The sequence below is a fragment of the Anolis sagrei genome, chromosome 1 (genome assembly GCF_037176765.1).
Source record: "Anolis sagrei isolate rAnoSag1 chromosome 1, rAnoSag1.mat, whole genome shotgun sequence".
NCBI lineage: Eukaryota > Metazoa > Chordata > Lepidosauria > Squamata > Dactyloidae > Anolis > Anolis sagrei.
The window spans coordinates 38647361-38673068 of record NC_090021.1 but is presented as its reverse complement, the minus strand read 5'-3'; the positions used below and the strand labels follow the sequence as shown (position 1 = coordinate 38673068).

Genomic DNA, 25708 nt, shown 5'->3' with positions numbered 1-25708 from the left:
TTTAACATTTCCCCCCATGTTTTCCTGTTTCTCAATTTCTGATGTCTTATTCACTCATTACACCTTACAGTGTTATTTCACAATACATTCTGATATGCACAACCAATTAAACATTATCTCAGGGGAGTACTATCAGCAGTTTTTTCATTAAGAACTCAGATACCAATGACATTGGCCAGGCTTGCTATCCTGGGTTAAGAAAAGTGGGAACAGAAAAGTTAAATATTAAGAGTTCTTGCACCTTTGCTTTTGACTTCAGTTCCCTTTCTTATGCTAAAAATTGCTTCTCAACCCAAAGGCTAAAACATGACTCCAAAGTGCTGTTGCCGGAAGGGACAGCTGAAGATCACACAAAAATACCTAAATGTATGGTGTTTAACTTGATATAGACATTTGTGAAAGAAAATAATGCACAAGACTTTAGCAAATCTGGAACTGTAGAGAGCTGGAAGATATTTGCTGACACAACAACTCCATGTTTTCTAAAATGTACAAGTGGTCTAATAATGGCCAATAGGCACACATAACAAATATTGCTACCCTATTATGAGGTTACATGTCATTGCCTATACATGTTTGTTCTCACATACATAAATATCAATGGTCAGATCCAGATTTGCTCACTGTGGCACATGATCTTTGTTTTATCTTTGCTGGTCTGAGGTGGGATGTTTCTTAAAGTTTTTGCTGTATATTCCGATGTACAGATGATTTCTGGAGAGACCTTCCTTTTGGTGGTGGCGCCGCGGCTCTGAAATGCCCTCCCAAGAGAGAGCCCCCACTCTCCAAGCTTTTTGGTCTTGTCTAAAAACTTGGCTTTTTAGACAGGCCTTTGACCTTGAGTAGATTTGAATTGTTAGATGTGAGGACTTTGGCACTTGGATTGTTAATTTAAGACTGCCAGTTTTATCTGAAAGCATAGCTGTGTTTTTTTTATGAATTTTAATTTTTTTATTATGTGTCATTTTATGTATGTTTGCTGTTTTAAGTGTATGCTATTATAGTTTATATGTTATATTTATTTTATGTTCAGCACTTGGTGAGCTGCCCCGAGTCCCTTCAGGGAGATGGTGGCGGGGTATAAAAAACATTTATTGTTGTTGCTGTTGTTGTTATTATTATTATTATTATTATTATTATTATTGAGGGCCAGTATCCATGGTTTTAATTATCCATGTCTGACAAAATATATTCTATCTAGGCGTTTTCTAGACCTTCCAGAGTGATTCCAGATATTCTTGGGTTGGAAATCCTTCATCTCAATAGGGTTTGCTATTATCTACAATTCTGTGCATCCACGTTTAGCCTGGGGACATATCCTCCCCTGGATACTGGACTTCCTGGGTATCATAAAGTGTTTTTTTTAAAAAAAAATCAAGAAATGCATACTTAAGTACAATCAAAGAAGAGAAAAAGAAGAACTTCCAGTAACCATTAAAAATGCTAATGGAAGCATCCAGCACCACTACTTAAGAAACTGGAAAGTTGAAGGAACCAGACAGAGGAGAAAGGGGTGAGGTGAGGTGAACCTGATGAAAAAAAAAGAAAACAAGGTGCTGGGATTTTCCAGAACTAATCTAGTCAGGCAGGAGTTGTTACTAGAGGCTGAAGGCAACAGTAGAATTTGGAGGCAGACTGATATAGTTTTCACAGCACGGGACAGAAAAACTGATGAGCAAGGCACCTTAGCTTATATAATTTTTGTACATGCAGAATTTTAAAAAAGGATTACTTCTGGTCTTCAACTGTGGTGAGTGCATACCTTGGAAGCTGTGCTTTAACTTGTTTCTGGCACAAATTGTGGTATCTCTCCACTTTCAGAAATCCCTGATTCAACATCCTCTGGCAGACCAAATCCATTCGCTTACAAACCTATATTGAAAACACAAAAACATAATTTAAGACATCCAAAGTAGTAAAGTAGACATGAGCACTCTTCATCATTAACTCGCTCATACATGACTACACTGTAGAATGCAAACTGAGGATACATTCCAACTGATAACTTTCTTCCAAATAACTGGTTACAAAGTTTTCCATCTTTCAATCTTATAATCTCTATTTTTAAGAGAAGCTAGCTGAGATGTAAAATACAATAAAGATAAAACTATTAGATTCCCACTAAAAGCTTTCTTTTTCATAAGCTCATCTTCCCTGCCACAGCAAGAAAACAGGGGTTTTAGTGCTATGAAGAAATTACAGGATCAGCAATTTTTTTAATTCTTTCACATATGTAGAGTTTGTTCCCAAAAGGTACCAAATACAAAAAATTAGTTCCTTAAAAGCTTATCATTTTTCAGACTCTTGTCTGAAAATAATTACTTTCAAAACTCTGATATTGCCAAATGACACATGAAGGCATTTTTAAGCTATAATGGCTCTTTCTTGAGAGGAAAAAGATTAAGAAGTAGAAATATAGTAGGATTAGTGATGTATGAGAAAAGCAGGACATTTTTGCATAATCACTTGGACTCTCTCATTTCCTGTATGTCAAGGTTCTCTTTTCCCTTTTATAAATTGCTATGAGTGCCTTCTACAGGATATAAAACAGCTGATTTGGAGTTAGAAATTATGTTGTATAGAAATCCCCTCCAAAAGGTGTCTTCCATTTACTTCCATTTTGTTGATAATGTATTCTTCACATTTGTTGGCTGATTATTGTGAAGATACCTTCAGAAAAATTGAAAAATAAACACACACAAAAATTAATCCAGGACTGAACAAGCAGAAGACAAATTCCTCACACGCAGGGGGCAAAGGAATTTTTTACCTCGTATTTTTCAAATTCATCCCCAACCAAGCCAAACCTTTACTGAAACTGATCATCTCTGTGTTATTTTTAACACTCTACTAATCCTTTCCAACACATGCACAAAGCAGCTTCTGGGACTCTGCTTTGGAAGGCCATCTAACCACTATTGGGAACCTTACTGCCATTCACCCTGAAAAGGGTTAACCGTACAATGTTTTACTTAAAGAATGTGTGAAAGCTAAAACTAGTTTCAGTTGGTAGAAACAATCCTTTTCTGGAGTTGTCAGAGAGAGGACAAAGAGGAAGTAACCTTACACCAACTGAATGCTGCTAGCCACAAACAATGCTGACTTCATATCAGGAAACATCCTCAGTGTACAGGCAAGAAGTGTGTGTGTGTGTGTGTAATAATAGCAATGTGTTCCAAAAATGATTTAAGTGCAATAATTTCATGATGAATACATGATAAATATGGCAGTCAGTATGTTGAGATTTGAACGATGGGCTATGATTGTAGAGCAGGGGTTCTCAAACCTTTTCAGCCACTGAGCCCCTTTTGAAGCAAAAGTTGCTTGTGGAGCCCCATAATATTATATTATATTATATTATATTATGTATAATGTACATATATCAGGCATGGGCCAGGGCAGTACCAGATGGATGGAGAATGTTTGTGTGAACTAATTTACACAGTGCAAAAAAGGAAAAAAAAGGTATGGAAAGAAAGAATACAATATTTAAAATGAAGAACAATTTTAAACAAACTTAAACTTAATAATATTTCAATGGAAAACCCTGGTTCTGCCATGCAGGAAAAATACAATCAAAACACTCCCAACAGATGGCCATCCAGCCTTTGTAATAATAATAGTAATAACAACAACAACAACAATAGCAGGAAGTAAGACAACAGGAAGGAAGAAGACTGGGGTCAGAAGGCCAAGGAAAAGAGTAAATGGATGAAGGTTATGATGTAAGCATGCATAATGAGAGCTCAAAGGAAATGTTCCTAGGACAACAGGAAATTTAAGGCTAAATGCGAACTCTAAGATCTTCCGGGGCGGCCCTCCTTTCACTCCCACCACCATTACAAGTACGGTTGGTTGGAATGAGAGAGAGGGCCTTCTCGGTGGTGACCCCCCGCCTCTGGAACGCCCTTCCAAGGGAAATAAGACAGGCCCCATCCCTCCCCTCCTTTCATAAGAGCTTGAAGACCTGGTGGTTTCAACAAGCCTTTGAGAATGGCCAGTTCTAGTCCAGCCCCAAACATTGTTGAACATGGCCTTGCACTTCTTATAGGCCCTGGAAATGAGCAGCCACAGACCTGTACCTGCTATTGCCGTTAGCCTGTTATAGCATAGAATCATAGAGTTGGAAGAGACCTCATGGACCATCCAGTCTAACCCCCTGCCAAGAAGCAGGAAAATTGCGTTCAAAGCACCCCCAACTGTACTTAATTCCCAGCCCCCACATATTTTGAGTTTGCATTAGCCTTGGCCCAGCTTTTTAATTGCTCTGAACAGGCAGGGTTATTTTTAATATACATGTGTTATTGTGATAATTTTATGCTTATGTTGTTTTGTTAATTTTATGTTATGTTGCTTACTTTGTATGTTTCGGTGATGTTATTTGGAAACCGCCCTGAGAGGAGACAGAGCGGTATATAAATAAAGTTTATTATTATTATTATTATTGGACACATAAGTGAATTTGTAAGTGATTTAATGATTCCCTTAAATGGAAGGTTTTAAAAAAACAATTACTGTGTACTTTCTATATCCATCTATTACATATGTATTGCACCTTTAATATACTATCCTTGAAAGAAGTTCATAATCTAGCAGGTGCTAGTCTCACTTTTACATAGTAAGAATGTAAGACATACAATGGAAAGGAAGGGGCACAAAAAAACAAAGGAGAGTGTCGAGATCAGGAGAAATCATGGTGCCTTTATATTCTGCTTTGGTTAGACCTTGCCTGGAATACTGTGTCCAATTCTGGGCACCACAGTTTAAAAGAGATTGACAAGCTGGAAGGTGTCCAGAGGAGGGTGACTAAAATGATCAATGGTCTGGAGATTCTTAAAGAACTGGGCATGTTTAGTTTGCAAAGGAGAAGGCTGAGAGGAGACGCGATAGCCATGTATAAATATGTGAAAGGGTGTCATAAGAAAGAGGGAGCAGACTTGTTTCCTGCTGCCACTGAAACTAAAACTAGGAGCAATAGGTTCAAATTGCAGGAAAGGAGATTCCACCTGAACATTAAGAAGAACTTCCTAACTGTGAAACCTGTTTCAGCAGTGGAACTCTCTGCCTTGGAGTGTAGTGGAAGCTCCTTCCTTGGAAACTTTTAAACAGAGGCTGGATGGTTGTCTGTCAGGGATACTCTGATTGTGCTTTTTCTGCATGGCTGGGGGTTGGACTAGGTGACCCAACTCTAATAATCTATGATTCTATGAGAGAGATCAACGATACTGTTAAAACAACATAGTATTTAGCCAGAGCAGCCTGACCTTTCTGCACTGGCCCTTTTGTTTAAATCGAGGTGAAATAACTGCATTATGGTCCAAAACATTCTGTCTGGTGGGTAACAGCTTCCTTCTCCTGCTTTTGGCAGTATCAGGACAACTGGAAGTCAGCACTGTATTTTTTTTATTGCAGAAAAGCAGAGAAATAAGCTACTAGCTCTCTGGGCAATGGTCTGGTCTTTCTTTTGCCCAGTATTCTTCCTTGGAGAAGACTGGCGGCACCTTTCCAGTAACTCTTATCCTCTGCTATCAGTCAGAGGAACAAAGTATGCTTGTCCTGTTTGCACAACAGAAACTAGTTCTAATGTTATTTTACAAGAATGTTAACAGTGCAGACTTCTTAAGTAGTGATACAAAGGTCCTGAACAACACACTGTCTGGGCATGAAGTGTGAATTGGGTAGTTCAGCGAGATCATTCGTTTTGGTCAGAGTTTTTAAAAAGAATACAGAGAGACCAGATAATACAAAGAAAGCAGAAATTATCAAAGGCTTCTAATGGCACATGCATGAGGCAAACTTAAGAAATTGCTCCTGTTTATTCCTTTTTTAAAAAAACTGCAAAGAATACAATATGACCCCTACATCCACATGGCTTTAAAATGGAAATATGAAATTGCAAGAGCAAGTCCTACTGAAATGAACGACTTCCAGAGAATCATACTGGACAACCTAGAAAGTTCCTGGACAGAACACTGCCCTAGCATTTCTAGGTTCTCCAGCATGATTCTGTGGTCAATGTTGAGGAGAAGCATGCCAGAAAATCACACTGGAGGACCTAGAAAATGTCTAGAGAACACCTCTCTTGCATTTCTAGCATAATTCTATTGTAACTTCCCCCCAAAGCATGCCAGAGAATTGCGCTGGAGAACCCAGAAAATGCCTAGAAATAACATTTTTTCCAAGATGAAAGCTTGAAAAAGATGAAAAAGGGAAGCATATGGAAAGTGAAAACGAAAAGAAAATGGAACAAAGTCCCTTGTTCCTCTGTCTTTGTCATCTATGAGTAAGCAGATGGAACATGTAGCTGTACTAAATGATCTTTAGGCTAACAAGGGTTCTGATCCCTAAACAATATCCCCCTTCACACCCTAAATTACTCTGCTAGAATTAATAAAGATTACTATTATCAGAAGTAGGTTTGTGCACAGAAGAACTGAGAGTTCCATTTAGTTGTGCTGCGTAATGCAAGGCTACGGATGACAGATCTGAGAGTTCTAGAGGAAAACAAAGCAAACCTGACGTTGACCTAGACCTGATCTACAATTAAGGAAAACCAGGTCATCAAAAAGCTGCTGCAAATTAAAAAGGCTTTCTTCTAAAAGTATGGCAAATAAGAAGCCTCATTTTTTTTAATGATTTAGAAGATAATCTTTGTATAGGTTAGCAATGCAAAAATACAATGAATACCTAAAACAAGTTCTCAGTTATGTAATAAAACCAGTTGTTGCAGAAAGTTGTGGAATTTTGTTCACCTGTTGTTTCAAAACACAACATAGCGATAAGTATACAATATTTCACACACTTTGTTTTGGAACGCTATACAACCTAATGCAGCAGGTTCCCAAACTACCTATTCATGATGCACAGCAGAAGGTGGGCTAAAAAAATTATCTACCCTAATGAACAAGATAGTTTTGATCTATAACAGGAAGAGAAAGAAAGTACATTTTAAAATATAAAAACAAGACTAATAAAACATTTGGGATAAATATGGTCTATTTGATTTATATCTCATTTTTCTTCCAAGTGAGACAGAACACAGAATTACAAAATGGATATTGGAAATATTTCCAGACACAAAGTTTGGATGTTAATGTTTCTGTACTGAATAAGGATAGCCAGCTCCCCAGATTCAGAACAAAAAATTTACTCTGACATCATGGAGATGGGTTACACAGACTTAAAAATGTGAAGAAGGAAAAGGAGGAGGAGGAGGGTGGAGTTGGGGTGGGAGAGGTGGCTAGATGTTACAAAATGGCTTTGGAAATCCAATGTTCTTTGAAACATCATTCAAGGAAGCAAAGCAAGTCTTATAACTTACTGAAAAGATGCATTGCCACTACTCAAAGATCCCAGAAAAAGCAATTCACCCTTTTGAGACTGAACAAGGGCAGTCGGAACTGTCCTTTTGATTCCAGTAATAAAAACTTCGACATGAAAGCAGAAACACTGTTAAATACAGAGCAAATAAACTGCAAGTCTGTGGGGAACAGTCATGAGGATAATTGCTCCTTTCCCCTTATAAACCACATTAGGGAGATATGGATCTTCTGTTCGATCTGGGATGACAAGAAGTCAGTATTCAATGCTAAGCTTCTCCATTCACTACATCTCAGTAGCTCTTTAAAGGGTAGACTATGCAGTAGTCACTCACTAAGGAAAGACTGACATCTAGTGGAAAAAGTGAGTACCGCAGCTACTTCTAAGAATATTTATATCCTGCCCTTTGTAATAGGCTTTCAGGATGGCATGCAGATATAAAAAGCAAAAACGATTACAGTTTAAAACAGTTTAAACAGGATAAAACATATGAAAAAAGACAAGTAAAAACAGCTTAAAAGGCTACGACTATTAAGACCAAAGATACAACGAAAAGTGAATGAAACATTGTTATTATTGTCAAAATCCAGATAGGTGACTGAAAGGAAACAAGCCAGGATCTCCATGACCAATCCATTTTATCCACAAAATGAACAATAATTATTTGCTTTTTAAAAATCCATTACAATTCTAAGTCAGATAATTAATGAGGCAGACAAGCTTAGAACCATAGGGTTGGAAGAGACCTCGAAGGCCATCCAGTCCAACCCTCTGCTCTTAATGTCAGGAAGTTCTTCCTATCATTTAGGTGGAATCTCTTTTTATGTAGGCTGAATCCATTGCTTGTAGTCTTTAGAACAGCAGAAAGCAAGCTTGTTCCATCTTCAATATGACATCATTTCAAATACTGAAGCATAGTTACCATGTCAGCTTTGTGAAGCATTGAGCCACACCACTTAAAGTGGTGTCAAACTGTATTAATTCCACATTGTGGATACACCCTGTCATTTTGAAATACTGACTAGCACTGAGCCAGGACTATAGCCTATGGCACCCCTACAGTCACTTCTCTCCAGGATGAAAATAAGCCTTTGGGTTCAGCTGGTCAATCAATTATAAATCTACCTAACAGTAGCACTGTCGAGCATTTATTAGCTTGTATGCAAAAATATTAAGGGGGAACCTTTCTGAAGGCCTTGCTGAAATCAGGATAGGTTGCATCCACAGCATTCTTTTTGTTTACCAAGCTTATAACTCTATAAAAATAGGTGAGATTAGTTGGGAATGATTTGTTTCTGAGAAACCCATGTTGACTTTTAGTGATCACAGCATTTTTCTCAAAGTGCTTAGGAACTGTATGTTTAACAGTTTGCACTAGCAGTTTTCCTAGTGTATCAGGCTGACCGATATTCCTTTTTTGCATCCCTTTTTGAAGATGCAGACAACATTTGCACATGTAAACCAGTTTTTCAGGAAGGTAAATCTTCAATAAACAGAGATCAGAAAAGGTTAATTCTCAACTGAAATAGCAAAACAGTAACTAACAGCAGACAAGTTTTCTGTAATTATTAGCTAAATTAGAAAGGAAACCACCTTACACAAAATCATTCACTTGTCTCCATCCAGCTCAATATGGACTGGCAGAAGCTCTCTTAAAAGAGTCTTTCCAGCCTTGTATGGGGAAGCCAGGGACTGAACCTGGCACTTTCTGTAGGTAGTAGGTACTTTATAAATGAGCTCATAGATCCTTCCTCAGCTCGTGTACTTGCGAAGAAGGAAAACTATCAAAAAACAAGTTGCATCACTTGGGGGCATCACTCAGGGTCAATCTAAGTCTGAAATGACTTGAAAGCACACATTAACAACAATCCTATCTCATCAGCCAAAAACAGGCCCACACTTCCTACTGAAATAGTAATAAGTTTATATTTGTTAAATTCTTCATTTTAATTATTGTATTGTTTTAAGTATTTTTGCACTACAAATAAGATATGTGCAATGTGCATAGGAATTCTTTTTTTTTTTCAAATTATAATCCGGCCCTCCAATAGTTTGAGGGACTGTGACCTGGCCCTCTGTTTAAAAAGTTTGAGGACCCCTGCATTAAGGTTTAGTTCTAGGATATCTTCTGCAATGAAGGCCAAATTCCATGAATGCTCAAGTTCCATTGTACATAGGGGCGCAGGAAAATGGAATTCCTTATATAAAATGGCAAAACCAAGTTTTGCTAATTGCACTCTCTGACTCTCTCTCTCTCTCTCTATATATATATATAACTATGGATAGTGGAATCCATGGATGCATAATTTGCAGATATAGAGGACTAACTGTCCATAAAAGAATAATTTATTCACAATTGCTAGTCATGGTTACTCTTTTAAAATATCTCTCTATATTACTTGAAAAATCACAGGTGGTCTGAAACTGAAACTGAGGGACACCAAAACAGTGCCCTATCTAAAACCATTCAGAAAACAGCTTTGAACTAGCAGTCTTCCTTAGCCTGACATCTCCTGTATTTTTGATATAACTTTCATCGTTCCCTATCACACTGGAGAGTAATCCCAAAGAGTGCCAAATTGGGAATGACTGTCATAGTAGCCATCTCACTGAAAGCACCAGTATTTTATATTGCAATGTGGGGAAAATTACAGTATTCTATGAATCATTAGGAAAAATATTGGAAATAGAAGAGCAATAGTCAGATCTTTAAGGAAATGTGTGTAAAAATATCAGTTTCCATTCCAAAAACAGATGTATCACAGCACTAGATAAGACATGTTGTGTGTTTCTAGACAAGTTTTTTTACAGGGCCATTCCTGCAATTCTGAAAAGAGATAGGATATAGTTCAGGCAATGTTCCATCTCTAAATATTGGTGGTTGGGGGGGGGGGGGGGTATCACTGGATTTCTTTGACTATATTACCAAATACATGCTGTGACCATGTACTTTCATGACATAGGACCTATAATGAAAATTTATCCCACAATGCATTTCAATCTCTCCCAGGAACATGAATAGGGAAAGGCATATCAAAATACTAGAGGCCATCAGCAGATGCAGTTTAGCAAGAACAAAGTAAATATACTTCTACCTCCGGTTCCCTTTACATTAATGAACAGTTTTTGAGAGAAATGTCAATCATTATCTCTGACCCCAACATACAGGAACTCAGATTCACATTTTTAAACAATTCCCTGGCAATTAACCTTAGAAAGCAACAAAACCTGCCAAAAAAGGAGACAATTTTCTTAATTAAATTATCACCTGTTCTAGACAGTTTCAACTTGGTCAAACCTGTTTGGGATATTATTTTAATCTTGTTAAAACAATACAACTACTCTGTTGAGTAGAAACTATTTTTTTCCAAAGATCTAGCCTGAAACTACTATGAGAAACATGCTTAAAGTGACCTGGCTAGGGTGGGGAAGCTGTGTTTTTAGCATGTATGGCTGAAAGGGGGGGGGGGGCGGAGAACATTAAAGCTATGATTTTGAAACTGACAATGCTTCATTCTTTTTGGCACACAGAAAGTGAGTAATGTGTAAAGGAGTGGTTCCCAACTTGTGGTCTGTGGACCACCAGTGGTCCGCAAGAACTAAAATATGGTCCGCAGCTTCACCGTTACTACACTGCTGCAACATTAGCGACTGGTCTCGCGATACCCTCTCATAGTGCTGAGACTTATTAAACATGGTTTTCTGTGAAAGAGCAGATGGTGACTACTGGATGGCATATGTTCTGTATTAGAAACTAGAGCTGATGTGATCTATCCAATGCAATTTTCTGAATCAGCACTCCAAATAACCAAGCCAAATCTAAAGTTGACCCAAAACTGATTCATAACCCTTTTGGCACTAAAGTTGGAGAGTGGTCCATGGTCTAAATGGTCCCTAGTCAAAAAAAAAAAAAAAAAGGTTGAGAACCACTTTAAAGCAATCAATGAACACACCAATACTCTTCAGCCAAAAACCCAGTGATATTGGGGGAAGCACCCCAGAAAAGTCAAGATGAGTCCCGGTTCTCATGTTCACAATGGCTCAATCACAGTTCACTGTTCATGCTGCATTGGTGTACATTCAAGCTAAAAGAAATTGTACAGATAATTAGTAAACTTCCAAGAGGGTTGAGATTCTAGAAGGAAGTTTTTAGCAGCACTGGTATTATGAAGATGGTGAAGAAAAGCATGTTAAATCCTCTTTGTTGTTTTGTAGGAACCTATCTATATTCTGGCTCTGGAATCAAATTTTACGTCAAAGAAAGTATCTACTGTATATTCTGGCATATAAGACGACTGGGCATATAAGACGACCCCCAACTTTTCCAGTTAAAATATAGAGTTTGGGATATACTCACCGTATAAGACTACCCCTTTTCCAACACACACCCTGAAAGGGCCCTAAGTGATTCTAAACTGACTAAACAACTTTGTTTTGGTCTCTACATTGTCATTTATTGCAGCTTGCAACTCTTTGCCTCTTTCTACGTTGCCATATAGTGCAGCGTATAAGACTGCTCCCGCATATAAGATGACTCTCATGCATAAGGCTACTCCAGTGTATAAGACGACTCCCATGTATAAGACTACTCCCGCATATAAGACGACCCCTGACTTTTGAGAAGATTTTCTTGGGTTAAAAAGTAGTCTTATACGCCAGAATATACAGTACTTCATTAACTGTATATGTCAGCGGTACTTTAATTTTTTGGGATGGCAGGAGGTAGAACTGAATGGTCCATGTGATCTCTTCCAATACAATGATTCTATATCTGTAGAATTTATTCTAGTATCTGTGCTAACATCCTGAACCCTTTAAATGAAGTTGCTTTAACTTATAACATGCTTAGTCATTGCATACATTTCTTATGTTGGGAGGAAAGATCAAGTACAAACACACCAGATTAAGCTGCCATATTGCTGCACCTCCACTAGACGTTAATACCAGAGAATAAGAAATATACTGTGTTTATCATGACAATGCCAATTCCAGGCCTGTGTACCACAATAAGGAGCAATTTTTATGTGATGCATATACAACTTCAGTAAGTTACTCCTCAGGTACATCTTTCCTATCTGCCTCAAGGTACCCAGAATTACTACTCATTCCAGACAACAGAGAGCTACATTTAACTACATTTCACTGATCAAATGTTTGACCAAGAAGTCATGCATTCAACTAACCCTGCTATCATGTTTTGTTACACATTGATCCTCTTTCTTACTATAACTTTTGTTATTGATACTTATTTTGGACAAATCTGGATAGTTTCCTTAGCTAGTGATGTCTTTGCTTTCTGATGGCCGGTGCCCACAAACTTGGTTCAGACATAAAATAGCCGTCAGGCTATATATGTAAAGTTATGTGAAAAATAAATGCATTTCATATTTTAACTTGAGTCCTATCTCCAAGATATCTTTCTTTTTCTATCTATCTATCTATCTATCTATCTATCTATCTATCTATCTATCTATCTATCCATCCATCTCCAAATATTAAAAAGGTAAAGGTTTCTCCTTAACATTAAGTCTAGTCGTGCCCAAATCTAGGGGTGGTGCTCATCTCCATTTCTAAGCCGAAGAGCTGGCTTTGTCAGTTGAAACCTCCAAGGTCATGTGGCCAGCATGATGGCATGGAGCGCAGTTATCTTCCCGCAGAAGCGGTATCTATTGATCTACTCACATTTGAATGTTTTCAAACTGCTAGGTTGGCAGATTATCTGGAGACAATTGGGGTAAACTGTAGGGGTGACACAGATATCTGAAGTGGCTTGGGACTGTGTAATAGCTGGTCTATTTTAACCTTCGTTTTAACCTTCGTTTTTAATTTTTGTGGTGTGAAATTTTTCCTTGGCATTTTAATGATGATATTTTTAATTATCTTTTAACTTAATCAAGTTTGAATGTATGTTAGTTCACTATTATGGGAGTCTTAGGATAGTGATTATTGTCTATTTGTGCACATTTCTGTTTTTGTTTTTATTGTTGATACGGTCAATGGACTAATCAATAAACTTTGCTTGCTTGCTAGGTTGGCAGAAGCTGGGGTTAACAGCAGGAGCCCACCCCACTTCCTGGATTTGAACAGTCAACCATTTAGTCAGCAAGTTCAGCAACTCAGCAGTTTAATCCGCTGCGTCACCAGGATGGCCATCCAAATATAGGTAGCTCAAACTGCTCTGATTGGTCCCAAGCATTTTAGATAAGGAATACTGAACTTGGGCCCAATTTCAGATCTTCACTGGAAACCATACTTATAGGATCCTGACAGAAATGTTTACAGTACAATCAGTTCTAAGAAAATTAGTCATTTCCAATATCTCGACATGACAGAATCAGTGTCGTTATTCTTAAGTCTGGGCTAGGAAGAGTCTAACCTCTGGTGCAGAGACACTCTATCTCACAACTTGTATAAATTATTCAGGTTTGATTGATCTTTTATGATTTCCAGATATATTCTGCTCCTACTTGCACAGGAAAAAATCAACCTGAAGTTCCATGTCTTCAGGCTGATTTCAAAAAGAGATCTTTATGTTCTGTGTTTCCACATCCTGCTTCATCCAGTGAAGCTGAAAAGATGTTGGAGTCTGGAATTCATCATGTTTTTCTAGAACTGTTCTGAGATCCCTATAAAATTATGCAGCGTTAGAAAGTTCTCTCATTGCCTAAGAGAAGACTTTACCAGGTAGTTTATTTTGCATTAAATGTTTATGTATCCTGTCTTTTCTCAGGACTGCTCAACAGTTTGCCATGTGTCTATTTTTGCCATTTCCTAATCTTGAGAGTTACCAGCTTTCCCCAGTTTTTTAAAAAGGGTAAGAAAGCATGAAGAACTTCAAACCAAAGAATGTATGGTATGTTAGTCTATTTATGCACTGCAGTGTCCAGACCATCATCTCAGCAAGGAGAGGGGTGCATCTGCCAGGATCTACTTAATGCTTAATGGAGAGTGTTATTCAATCAAACAAATAAAAAGCATTGAGTTCCATAGGGTTGTCTTAGACAGGTAGTTGAACTAGTTCCTTCCCCTGAAATATAGTCTATGGTAGCACTCAGTATTCATTGGCAGTCTCCCATCCAGATGTTAACCAGTACTGATTTTGTTTAGCTTCCAAGATAAGACAGGATCTAATGTATTTAAGGTATTTAGGCATCACTGTAAGTTTTATTATTCTGTGAATCCTTGCAAATAACTATCAGATGACAAACAGGAGACTGCAGTGAAGTTAAACACATACAAGAATACTATGACATCTCTTCTCAAAGTGTTTTTTAAAACAAAATAACATAGGGAGATGTGATTGGAATTAGAAGGTTTAAGTTATTTGTATTCATCTGTTATATCACTGTCATGCATGCGGTTGTGCATATTAATACAAAAATCAGAGCTCTAAACAGGAAGAGAAAAGCAAGACCCCTGCTGCTGTTCTATCACGATTCATATGCCTGATGAGAAGCTGTTTGAAATTGGCAATATAACACAGTTTGTTCATAACTGTGTATTAACTTGTTTATTTCTTCCTGCAGTTCCTCAAAATTGCAAATTTCGGAAACACTAGACAAACAATTGTCACGTGCCAATGATAATATCACCTCCTAAGGGTTGAACTCAGTATTTGTAACTAAAAGCATAATCAGTTGAATAAATGACCAGTACTACCATTTTTCTGCACAAAATGGTGATACTCAGTGGCACAAATACAGGGCACCTAGAAAGATATCTTGTTTTGAACAGGGGCACTTTGGTACTGAGACAAATGGAAAATGGCAAACCTAGGTGTGTTTCTAGGACTACATCACAAAATCAACTCCCTTTTGCATGGGAACACTTTGTATGGGAACACTATGTTCAAAACAGCTTAAACATAAAATGACCATGTGCAACCATGTACAATTGCTCCCAACTGGCGACATGGCAGGAGAGAACTTAATAAGGTACATGTGTCAGGAGATCAACAAGAAAGAGCTAGGAAAGGAAACAAATTGAGTAACATTTGAATTGTTTAGTACAAGTTTCAGATTTCCAATATATACAATCAATGCAGTGCAGGCCAGAATTAATTCACTTTTGAGATACTAAATCTAGTAGAACTCTACTTATTAGAACTTTACCCATCAGTTGCTAGTCACAGTGAAAATAGGTTGTATGATTGGTTGTTCAGTTGTATCAATTTGATATCTGAGATACATAAACACATGAGCAGATTAAAACTTGAGGGGTTGGCATAGACTACTAGAGGCTCATTGTGACTTTGTAATAATGCTTTAATAGTTTATCCAGCTAATTTTAAATATTACTGTTGTGAGGCAGGCATCACCACAGTCCTTTTTAACACTCTAGTTATACTCCAACATTCACTTGCCTGGGATGAAGGCCCAAGGAACTCAGTGTAACTTTTTTCTAATTAGAAATACGGATGGCTGCATATTTGTGGATATTCCTACCACACCATCCACAATTAAAATATGACAAAAGCAGTGATGCATATTTTGCTACTTCATAACCTAACATTCTGAATATTAATGGTGTTCACCGGGATAACATATAGCTGTGCCTGTTTTTTTCAAAGAGATCCAATATTATATATGCAGAGGCAGCAGACAATGAATACTGAAAGATGAGGACATTCTATGGTTGGACCAATCACCCCAGCCTTAAAAGATACGTTATTTTGTTTATCTGGAACACAGATAACATAATATCAAAAGGAAAGAAGAAAACTAAATTAAACTGTGAATCTAATAAAATATTGTTGTTGTTCATTCGTTCAGTCGTCTCCGACTCTTCGTGACCTCATGGACCAGCCTACGCCAGAGCTCCCTGTCGGCCGTTACCACCCCCAGCTCCCTCAAGGTCAGTCCAGTCACTTCAAGGATGCCATCCATCCATCTTGCCCTTGGTCGGCCCCTCTTCCTTTTGCCTTCCACTTTCCCCAGCATAATTGTCTTCTCTAGGCTTTCCTGTCTCCTCATGATGTGGCCAAAGTACTTCAGCTTTGTCTCTAGTATCTTTCCCTCCAGTGAGCAGTCGGGCTTTATTTCCTGGAGGATGGACTGGTTGGATCTTCTCGCAGTCCAAGGCACTCTCAGAACTTTCCTCCAACACCACAGCTCAAAAGCATCGATCTTCCTTCGCTCAGCCTTCCCTAAGGTCCAGCTCTCACATCCGTAGGTGACTACAGGGGATACCATGGCTTTGACTAGGCGGATCTTTGTTGCAAGTCTGATGTCTCTACTCTTCACTATTTTATCGAGACTGGACATTGCTCTCCTCCCAAGAAGTAAGCGTCTTCTGATTTCCTGGCTACAGTCTGCATCTGCAGTAATCTTTGCACCTAGAAATACAAAATCTGTCACAGCCTCCACGGTTTCTCCCTCTATTTTCCAGTTGTCAATCATTCTTGTTGCCATAATCTTGGTTTTTTTGACGTTTAGCTGCAACCCGGCTTTTGCGCTTTCTTCTTTCACCTTGATTAGAAGGCTCCTCAGCTCCTCCTCGCTTTCGGCCATCAGAGTGGTGTCATCTGCATATCTGAGGTTGTTAATGTTTCTTCCAGCAATTTTCACCCCAGCTTTGCATTCATCCAGCCCCGCACATTGCATGATGTGTTCTGCATACAAGTTAAAAAGGTTGGGTGAGAGTATGCAGCCTTGTCGTACGCCTTTCCCAATCTTGAACCAGTCTGTTGTTCCGTGGTCAGTTCTGACTGTTGCTACTTGGTCCTTGTACAGATTCCTCAGGAGAGAGACAAGGTGGCTTGGTATGCCCATCCCACCAAGAACTTGCCACAATTTATTATGATCCACACAGTCAAAGGCTTTAGAATAGTCAATGAAGCAGAAGTAGATGTTTTTCTGAAACTCCCTGCCTTTCTCCATTATCCAGCGGATATTGGCAATCTGGTCTCTCGTTCCTCTGCCTTTTCTAAACCCAGCTTGAACATCTGGCAACTCTCGCTCCATGTATTGCTGGAGTCTTCCTTGCAGGATCTTGAGCATTACCTTACTGGCATGAGAAATAAGGGCAACTGTACGGAAGTTTGAGCAATCTTTCGCATTTCCCTTTTTTGGTATGGGGATATAAGTTGATTTTTTCCAGTCTGATGGCCATTCTTGTGTTTTCCATATTTGCTGGCAAATGGCATGCATCACCTTGACAGCATCATCTTTTAAGATTTTAAACAGTTCAGCTGGGATCCCATCATCTCCTGCTGCCTTGTTGTTAGCAATGCTTCTTAAGGCCCATTCAACCTCACTCCTCAGGATGTCTGGTTCTAATTCATTCACCACACCGTCAAAGCTATCCTCGATATTGTTATCCTTCCTATACAGATCTTCTGTATAGTCTCGCCACCTTCTCTTGATCTCTTCAGCTTCTGTTAGCTTCCTAATAAAATATATTGTCATAAAATGACCCCTCCCCAAAAAAAACCCGCAGGAAGCATCAAATAAAAGAAAATTGCAACAAGAAAGAACATGGCTCTCCACATAAAGCCCAATACAATTCTATATATGTCCTCTCAAAAATAAGCAAGACTTAGTCCAAGAGATTCAATTACAGGATTGAAAATTTGAACAATTAAACCTGGAATAAACTGTACAGGAGAGCCCCCGATGGTGCAGCTGGTTAAACCGCTGAACTGCTGAACTTGCTGACCAAGAGCCCAGCAAATTGAATCCAGGGAGCAGGGTGAGCTCCTGCAGTTAGCCCCAGCTTCTGCCAACCTAGCAGTTCAAAAACATGCAAAGGTAAGTAGATCAATAAGTACTGCTCTGGTGGAAAGGTAATGGTGCTCCATGCAGTCATGCTAGCCACATGACCTTGGAGGTGTCTAAGGACAACACTGGCTCTTTGGCTTAGAAATGGAGATGAGCACCACCTCCAAGTTGGACATGTTCTAGACTTCATGTCAAGGGGAAACCTTTACCTTTAAACTGTACAGGAGAGTTTGAAACTATTTCTGAACAATTATGCATGGGATTACACCATTAATTTATGTTGCTAAGGTAAAAATTAATATTCTCCTTAATACTATTTACGAAGTTAGACTCTACTTATGTAAAAGTAGGGGAACCTCTAACATTGGTATATGTGGTTGTTAACTGTTTTGAGTCTCCATGGGGAGAAAGGCAGAGTATAAAGTAAATGAATAAAAATATAAATCATAAAATTATAAAGTTAAAAGAGACCTTGTGGGCCATCCAGTCCAATCCCCTGCCAAGAAGCAGAAAAATCACATTCAAAGCACCCCTAAAATAAATGCAGCCTGTGGCCCTCCAGATGATGTCAAACTGCAATTCTCAGCATATCTCCCCACTGGCTAAGCAAGCCAAGACAGATGGAAGATGGAGATAAAAAGAATCTGGGGAGGGCTCTACTTTACCCTCCCTTGTATTAAAAGATAACACGGGGCACCATGATAGGTTAAAGAAGGACACAGCTCTCGGCTTATGTTCAAATAAAATATACAGCAGCAGCATGCTTCTATAAAATTGTTTTCCTAGTCATTTTAAAAGCAGTTTGATAAAACGCAATACTGTCAATTCTCCAAGGTTTTGTTCCCCAGTTTGCTTTACAGTGTGCCCTAACAAAAAAAAAAGACCCCACAACAAAACACATACTATCTTAGGGAGAATTATATAACCTTTAGAAAATTATATGTGTACTTCATTATTTTGAAACTGTGAAACTGTGACTGCATCTAGACATGGTGTTCCTTTATCTGAAAGCCAGACAAATGTATGCACTAACTAAAGCAACCTTTCTCAATATAGAACAAACATTTTACATTACAGAATCTTTAATCTTAAATGGAATGCTGGCAGTTGTGTGAAGGAGTTGAATGCCTCCATTATTGGAAGGGTTGGAGAAGACTGCAGTAAAGAGAAGCAGCTCCCTTTACACCACATATTTCTTCACCTACATGCTCTTGCATGAATGTACTGTACCTGGATGAAAATGAGATAAACGCAGAATACGGTACCTATCACTATATATTTGATACCAATTGTTTGAGGTATGAAAGGGTAAAAATTAAATCATTATTTCAACACATCAAAACCAGGTTCAAGGCCTGACTAAGGGCTCTTCCACACAGGCCTATATCCCAGAATATCAAGGCAGAAAATCCCACAATAACTGGGTCATCAGAGTCCACACTCAGATAATGTGGGATTTTCTGCCTTGATATTCTGGGATATAGGCTGTGTGGAAGAGCCCTAAGATTATAGCTCCAAGTAGTATTTGAGATGCTAGGAGAAATTAAGTTGCAAGAGAAACCTGACCAATGCAGAGAGAAAGATTTATAGATATTATGCTATAAAAATCTATTGTGATCTGAAATAGAAGAACGACAATGAAATCAAAATTGAGAAGATGAGGAACACACTGGAGCAGTAAGTGTTGAGAATGACAGAATCCCATGTTTCTGAAATCATTATGAACTTGTGACTACAGAGACATCATTCCCCACTATAGTTTTAAATCATGAATGTTAAAATACTGTAACCATTGTTTTAATATGCATTGATCTTATATATAAGCAGATGTTTTAGCTCAGTGGTTCTCAACCTGGGGTCCCCAGATGTTTTTGGCCTTCAACTCCCAGAAATCCTAACAGCTGGTAAACTGACTGGGATTTCTGGGAATTGTAGGCCAAAAACATCTGGGGACCCCAGGTTGAGAACCAAATTTAGCTGGTCTATTGGCTGCATTTATTTAAAAAAAAACCAGATGGTTCATGCTTGATTTTAATACAGGTGCGTTGTGGTTTTCTGCTCTGATCCTTGCACAGAGATAAGTAAGATCTTACATGATGTTTCTAACTGGTTTATGTGTTGTATGCTTTTAACAGATTGTTCATGTTGCATTTTAATACAGGTATCTTGTTGCTGCCTGCATCAATTCATAGGGAGAGGAAGGTAAGAAATAATGATAACAATAACAATAATAATAATAGCCAGGTACAATTGTTATAAGATGGCAAAAGAGCAAGAAAATACCTTTATAACATTTCCCCAGGCCCCTTCTACACTGTCCTATATTTTCAGGATATGATCCTAGGTTATCTGCTTTGGACTGGATTATATGAGGCCCCTTTTACACTGCCAGAAAATCCAGGTTATCAAAGCAGAAAATCCACATTAATTTAGTCCCCACTGTCATATAATCCAGTTCAAAGCAGATAATGTGGATTTTATACAGTTGTGGCCTGAGGGCTCTTCCACACTGCCCCTATATCCCAGGATCTGATCCCAGATTATCTGCTTATCCCAGAATATCTGGCAGTGGAGACTCCGGATGCTTCCATACAGCCCTATATCACAGAATATAATGGTAGAAAATCCCACATTATTTGAGTGTGGACTCAAGACAACCCAGTTCAAAGCAGATAATGTGGAATTTTATGCCTTGATACTCTGGGAAATTGAGCTGAATGGAAGGGCTCTCATATATTCCAGTTTAAAGCAGAAAATTTGGGATCGGATCCTGAAATATAGAGAAGTGGAAGGGCTCTGAGGCATCTTCCACATAGCTATATAAAAGCCCACGTTTTCTGCTTTGAACTGGAATATATGGCAGTGTGGACTCAGATATCCCATTTAGTTGAAAGCTGATATTGTGGATTATCTGCCTTGATATTCTGGATTATATGGCTGTGTGGAAGGGCCCTGAGGCCCCTTCCAAACAGCTGAATAAATGCCCATATTATCTGCTCTTAGCTGGGATATATGGAAGTGTGGACTCATAGAATCATAGAATCAAAGAGTTGGAAGAGACCTCGTGGGCCATCCAGTCCAACCCCCTGCCAAGAAGCAGGAATATTGCATTCAAATCACCCCTGACAGATGGCCATCCAGCCTCTGTTTAAAAGCTTCCAAAGAAGGAGCCTCCACCACACTCCGGGGCAGAGAGTTCCACTGCTGAATGGCTCTCACAGTCAGGAAGTTCTTCCTCATGTTCAGATGGAATCTCCTCTCTTGTAGTTTGAAGCCATTGTTCCATTGCGTCCTAGTCTCCAGGGAAGCAGAAAACAAGTTTGTTCCCTCCTCCCTGTGGCTCCTCTCACATATTTATACATGGCTATCATATCTCCTCTCAGCCTTCTCTTCTTCAGACTCAGATAACCCAGAGTGCGTTCACACAGTCATATAACTCAGAATAATAAAGCAGAACATCCCACAATACCTGCTTTGAACTGGGTTATCTGAGTCCACACTGCCATATAGTAAGTTCAAAGCAGATAATATGGGACGTTTTGCCTTGATATTCTGGAGTATAGCACTGTGTGGAAAGGCTCTTAGGATCCTTCCACACAGCCCTATATCCCAGAATATCAAGGCAGAAAATCCCACATTATCTGAGTGTAGATTTTCTGCCTTGATATTCTCAGATACAGGGCTGTGTGGAAGGGCCCCCAGTTAGTTCAAAGCAGATATTGTGGATTACCTGCCTTGATATCCCACAGTATCTGCTTTGAACTGGGTTATCTGAGTCCACACTCGGATAATGTGGGATTTTCTGCCTTGATAATCTGGGATAATATGGCTGTGTGGAAGGGCCCCAAATTCGAAGCAGATATTGTGGGATTTTCAAACTTGATATTCTGGGCTATAGCACTGTGTGGAAGGGCCCTCAGGGCCCCTCCATACAGTCCTATAACCCAGACTATCAAGGCAGAAAATCCCACAATATCTGCTTTGAAGTAATTGGGTTAACTGAGTCCACACTGCCATATATCCCAGTTCAAAGCAGATAATGTTGGATTTTATACAGCTGTGTGGAAGGTGCCTCAGGGCCCTTCCACACAGCCATATAACCCAGATTTTTATGCCTTGATATCCTGGGATATAGGGCTGTGTGGAAGGACCCTTTGTTATCAGAGTCCACACAGATAATGTGGGATTTTCTGACTTGATATTCTGAGATATAGGGCTGTGTGGAAGGGCCCTCAGATAATGTGTGGGTTTCTGCCTTCATATTGTGGGATATAGGGCTGTGTGGATGGGCGCTCAGATACTGTGTGGGTTTCTGCCTTCATATTGTGGGATATAGGGCTGTGTGGAAGGAGGGCCCTCAGATAATGTGGGGTTTTCTGCCTTCATATTCTGAGATATAGGGCTGTGTGGAAGGAGGGCCCTCAGATAATGTGGGGTTCTCTGCCTTCATATTCTGAGATATAGGACTGTGTGGAAGGGCCCTCAGATAATGTGGGGTTCTCTGCCTTCATATTCTGAGATATAGGACTGTGTGGAAGGGCACTCAGCTAATGTGGGGTTTTCTACCTTGATATTCTGGGATATAGGGCTGTGTGGAAGAAGGGCACTCAGATGATGTGGGATTTTCTAACTTGATATTCTGGGATATAGGGCTGTGTGGAAGGAGGGCCCTCAGATGATGTGGGATTTTCTAACTTGATGTTCTGGCATATGAGGCTGTGTGGAAGGGCCCTGAGACCCTGCTGCCAGATAATCTGGGGCAAGTAGATAATCTGGGATCAGATCCTGGGATATATGGCCAGTGTAGATGGGGCCCCAGTCACTATATAATAATAATAATAATAATATAAGGAAATACTCCTAGCTTTGCAGGTGCATCTACACTTTGGCGTTAACGCAGTTTGACACCTTGCCTCAATGCTATGGAATCCTGGGATCTGCTGTTTTAGGAGGTCAGTAGCCTTCTCTTCCACAAACTACAACTCCCAGGATTCCACGGCATTGGATTACAGTGCCCCCCCCCCCCCAATCTCCTTGCCCCGCGGGCCCCTCACCAGGCGCAGCTGGCTGGTCTCGTCGTAGGAGAGGAAGCCCAGGATGCCCTCGATGGCCACGATGGGGAGGCCCACCAGCGTGTTGCTCTGAGGCAGCTGCTGCTGCTGCTCCAGGGCCTGGGCCTCCCCGCGGGGCTGGAGTGCCGGGGAAGGAGGGGAGAGCCGGCCCGAGTGCTGTTCCAGGGCTACAGACACGCCGCCGCCTCCCTCCGCTGCCTCTGAGGAGAGGAGCCGCTCGGCCGCTGCCACCACCGCCGCCGCCATCTTGGGCCTCCCCTCTTCCTCGGCGCTTCCTGTGGCGGCGGCGCCGTCGTTCCCGCCTCCTTCTTCTCCGGCAGGGCTCTTTCTTAAAGGGGCAGCGCCCTCGCGGGTGAGGGAGGCAAGGCAGGAAGGGGATTGGGCCGCAACTGCACTGCAGAAGGGAGGAAGGAAGGCAGGAATGCGGCCCCGCCCCTCTCCAGCCTAGGCTTAAGGGAGAGTCCTGGGAGTTGTAGTTTCACAAGGTCTTTAAGGCAGCGGTTGGTCATGGGGGTTCTGTATGGAAGGGCCCTCAGATGATGTGGGGTTTTCTCAGTAAACCCAATCCCATCATTGGTGGGGTTCAGAATTCTCCTTGACTGTAGGTGAACTATATTTATTTGTCGTGTCAGGACAACCAGTCAAATTATATTACATTTCTAATAGAACAAAGCAAACAAACAGACAAAATACAAAATTTGTGTGTTTGGTAATTGATTAAATGTCCTTTGACCAGTATCTAGCCACTTGGAGTGCTTCTGGTGTCACACCAGGTGAACTATAAATCCCAGCAACTACAACTCCCAAGTGTCAAGGTCTGTTTTCCCCAAACTCCACCAGTGTTCACATTCAGGCATATTGAGTATTCATGTCAACTTTGATCCGGATCCATTATTTATTTATTTACAGTATTTATACTCCACACTTCTCACCCCGCAGGGAGACTCAAAGTGGATTACAATGCTCATATACATGGCAAGCATTTAATGCCATTAGACATACAGCATATCTAGACAGACACAGAGGCAAGTTAACATTCGAGCTTTCTGGCTTCATGAGGGGATACTCAATTCCAGCCACAGGGGGAGCTGCTGCTTCACCGTCCACCTGTGACATCGAGTCCTTGATGGAGTACTTCCTCATTCTTATGCATGCTGCTGGAAGGTTTTATGCTATCGTAAATGAGTTAAAATTAGCCTTCCGGCTTAATGAGGGGATGCTCAATTCCGGCCACAGGGGGAGCTGCTGCTTCACTGTCCACCTGTGACATCGAGTCCTTGATGGAGTACTTCCTCATTCTTACGCATGCTGCTAGAAGGTTTTATGCTGTCGTAAATTAGTTAAAATTAGCCTTCCGGCTTAATTAGGGGATGCTCAATTCCGGCCACAGGGGGAGCTGCTGCTTCACTGTCCACCTGTGACATCGAGTCCTTGATGGAGTACTTCCTCATTCTTACGCATGCTGCTAGAAGGTTTTATGCTGTCGTAAATTAGTTAAAATTAGCCTCTCTGCATAAAGCAGTACCTAAATTTCCTACTTGACAGATGCGATTGTCTTTCAGGCTATATAGGACAACAGCAAGCTAGACTATTAATGGTCAGGAGCTCACTCCAACCTGGGTTGGCTTCGAACTCATGACCTCTCAGTCAGTAGTGATTTAATGCAACTGGCTACTAAGTAGCTGCGCCACAGCCTGGTCCACTATTGTTTGATTCCACAGTACTCTCTGGATGTAGGTGAACTACAACTCCAGAACCCAAGGTCAGTGCCCACCAAACCCTTCCAGTATTTTCTCTTGGTCATGGGAGTTCTGTGTGCCGAGTTTGGTTCAATTCTATCATTGGTGGAGTTCAGCATGCTCTTTGATTATAGGTGAACTACAACTCCAAAATGACAAAATCAACCCCACCAGTATTCAGATTGGAACGTATAGGGTATTTGTGCCAAATTTGGTCCAGTGGATGAAAATACATCCTGTATGTCAGATCTTTACGATTCATAAAGGTAGCAAAATTACAGTTATGAAGTAGCAATTCAAATAATTTTATGGTTAGGGGTCACCACAACATGAGGAACTGTATTAAGGGGTCACAGCATTAGGAAGGTTGCTTTAGGGCAGGGGTCCTCAAACTTTTTAAACAGAGGGCCAGGTCACAGTCCCTCAAACTGTTGGAGGGCCAGATTATAATTTGAAGAGAGCATGAATGAATTCCTATGCACACTGCACATTTCTTATTTGTAGTGCAAAAAAACTACTTAAAACAATACAATAATTAAAATGAAGAACAATTTTAACAAATATAAATTTATTAATATTTCAATGGGAGGTATGGGCCTGATTTTGGCTGGTGGAATAGGATTGTTGTTGTTATTGTGTGCTTTCAAGTTGTTTCAGACTTAGGTTGAGCCTGAGCGAGGGCTGAGTAAATGACCTTGGAGGGCCGTATCCGACCCCCGGGCCTTAGTTTGAGGACCCCTGCTTTAGGGCCTCACCACACTACAGCTTCCATGATGCCCTGATCTAGGGCTGTGGCAGTTTAAGGTAGTGCCAGACTGCATTCGTTCTACAACAGGCATGGGCAAACTTGGGCCTTCCA

General features: G+C 40.1%; 1 protein-coding gene across 1 annotated transcript in view; it reads right to left on the bottom strand.

The window, feature by feature from the left end:
• Nucleotides 1-23446, bottom strand: part of FBXO28 (F-box protein 28) — a 30140-nt gene extending 6694 nt beyond the window's left edge. Inside the window, exons 1-2 of the mRNA XM_067463879.1 lie at nucleotides 23093-23446; nucleotides 1763-1872 (exon numbers count right to left, since the gene is read on the bottom strand). Of these exons, the coding sequence (XP_067319980.1) occupies nucleotides 1763-1872; nucleotides 23093-23356 (374 nt within the window). The 5' untranslated portion in view covers nucleotides 23357-23446. The remainder of the gene's footprint in view (nucleotides 1-1762; nucleotides 1873-23092) is intronic.
• Nucleotides 23447-25708: the final 2262 nt, after the last annotated feature.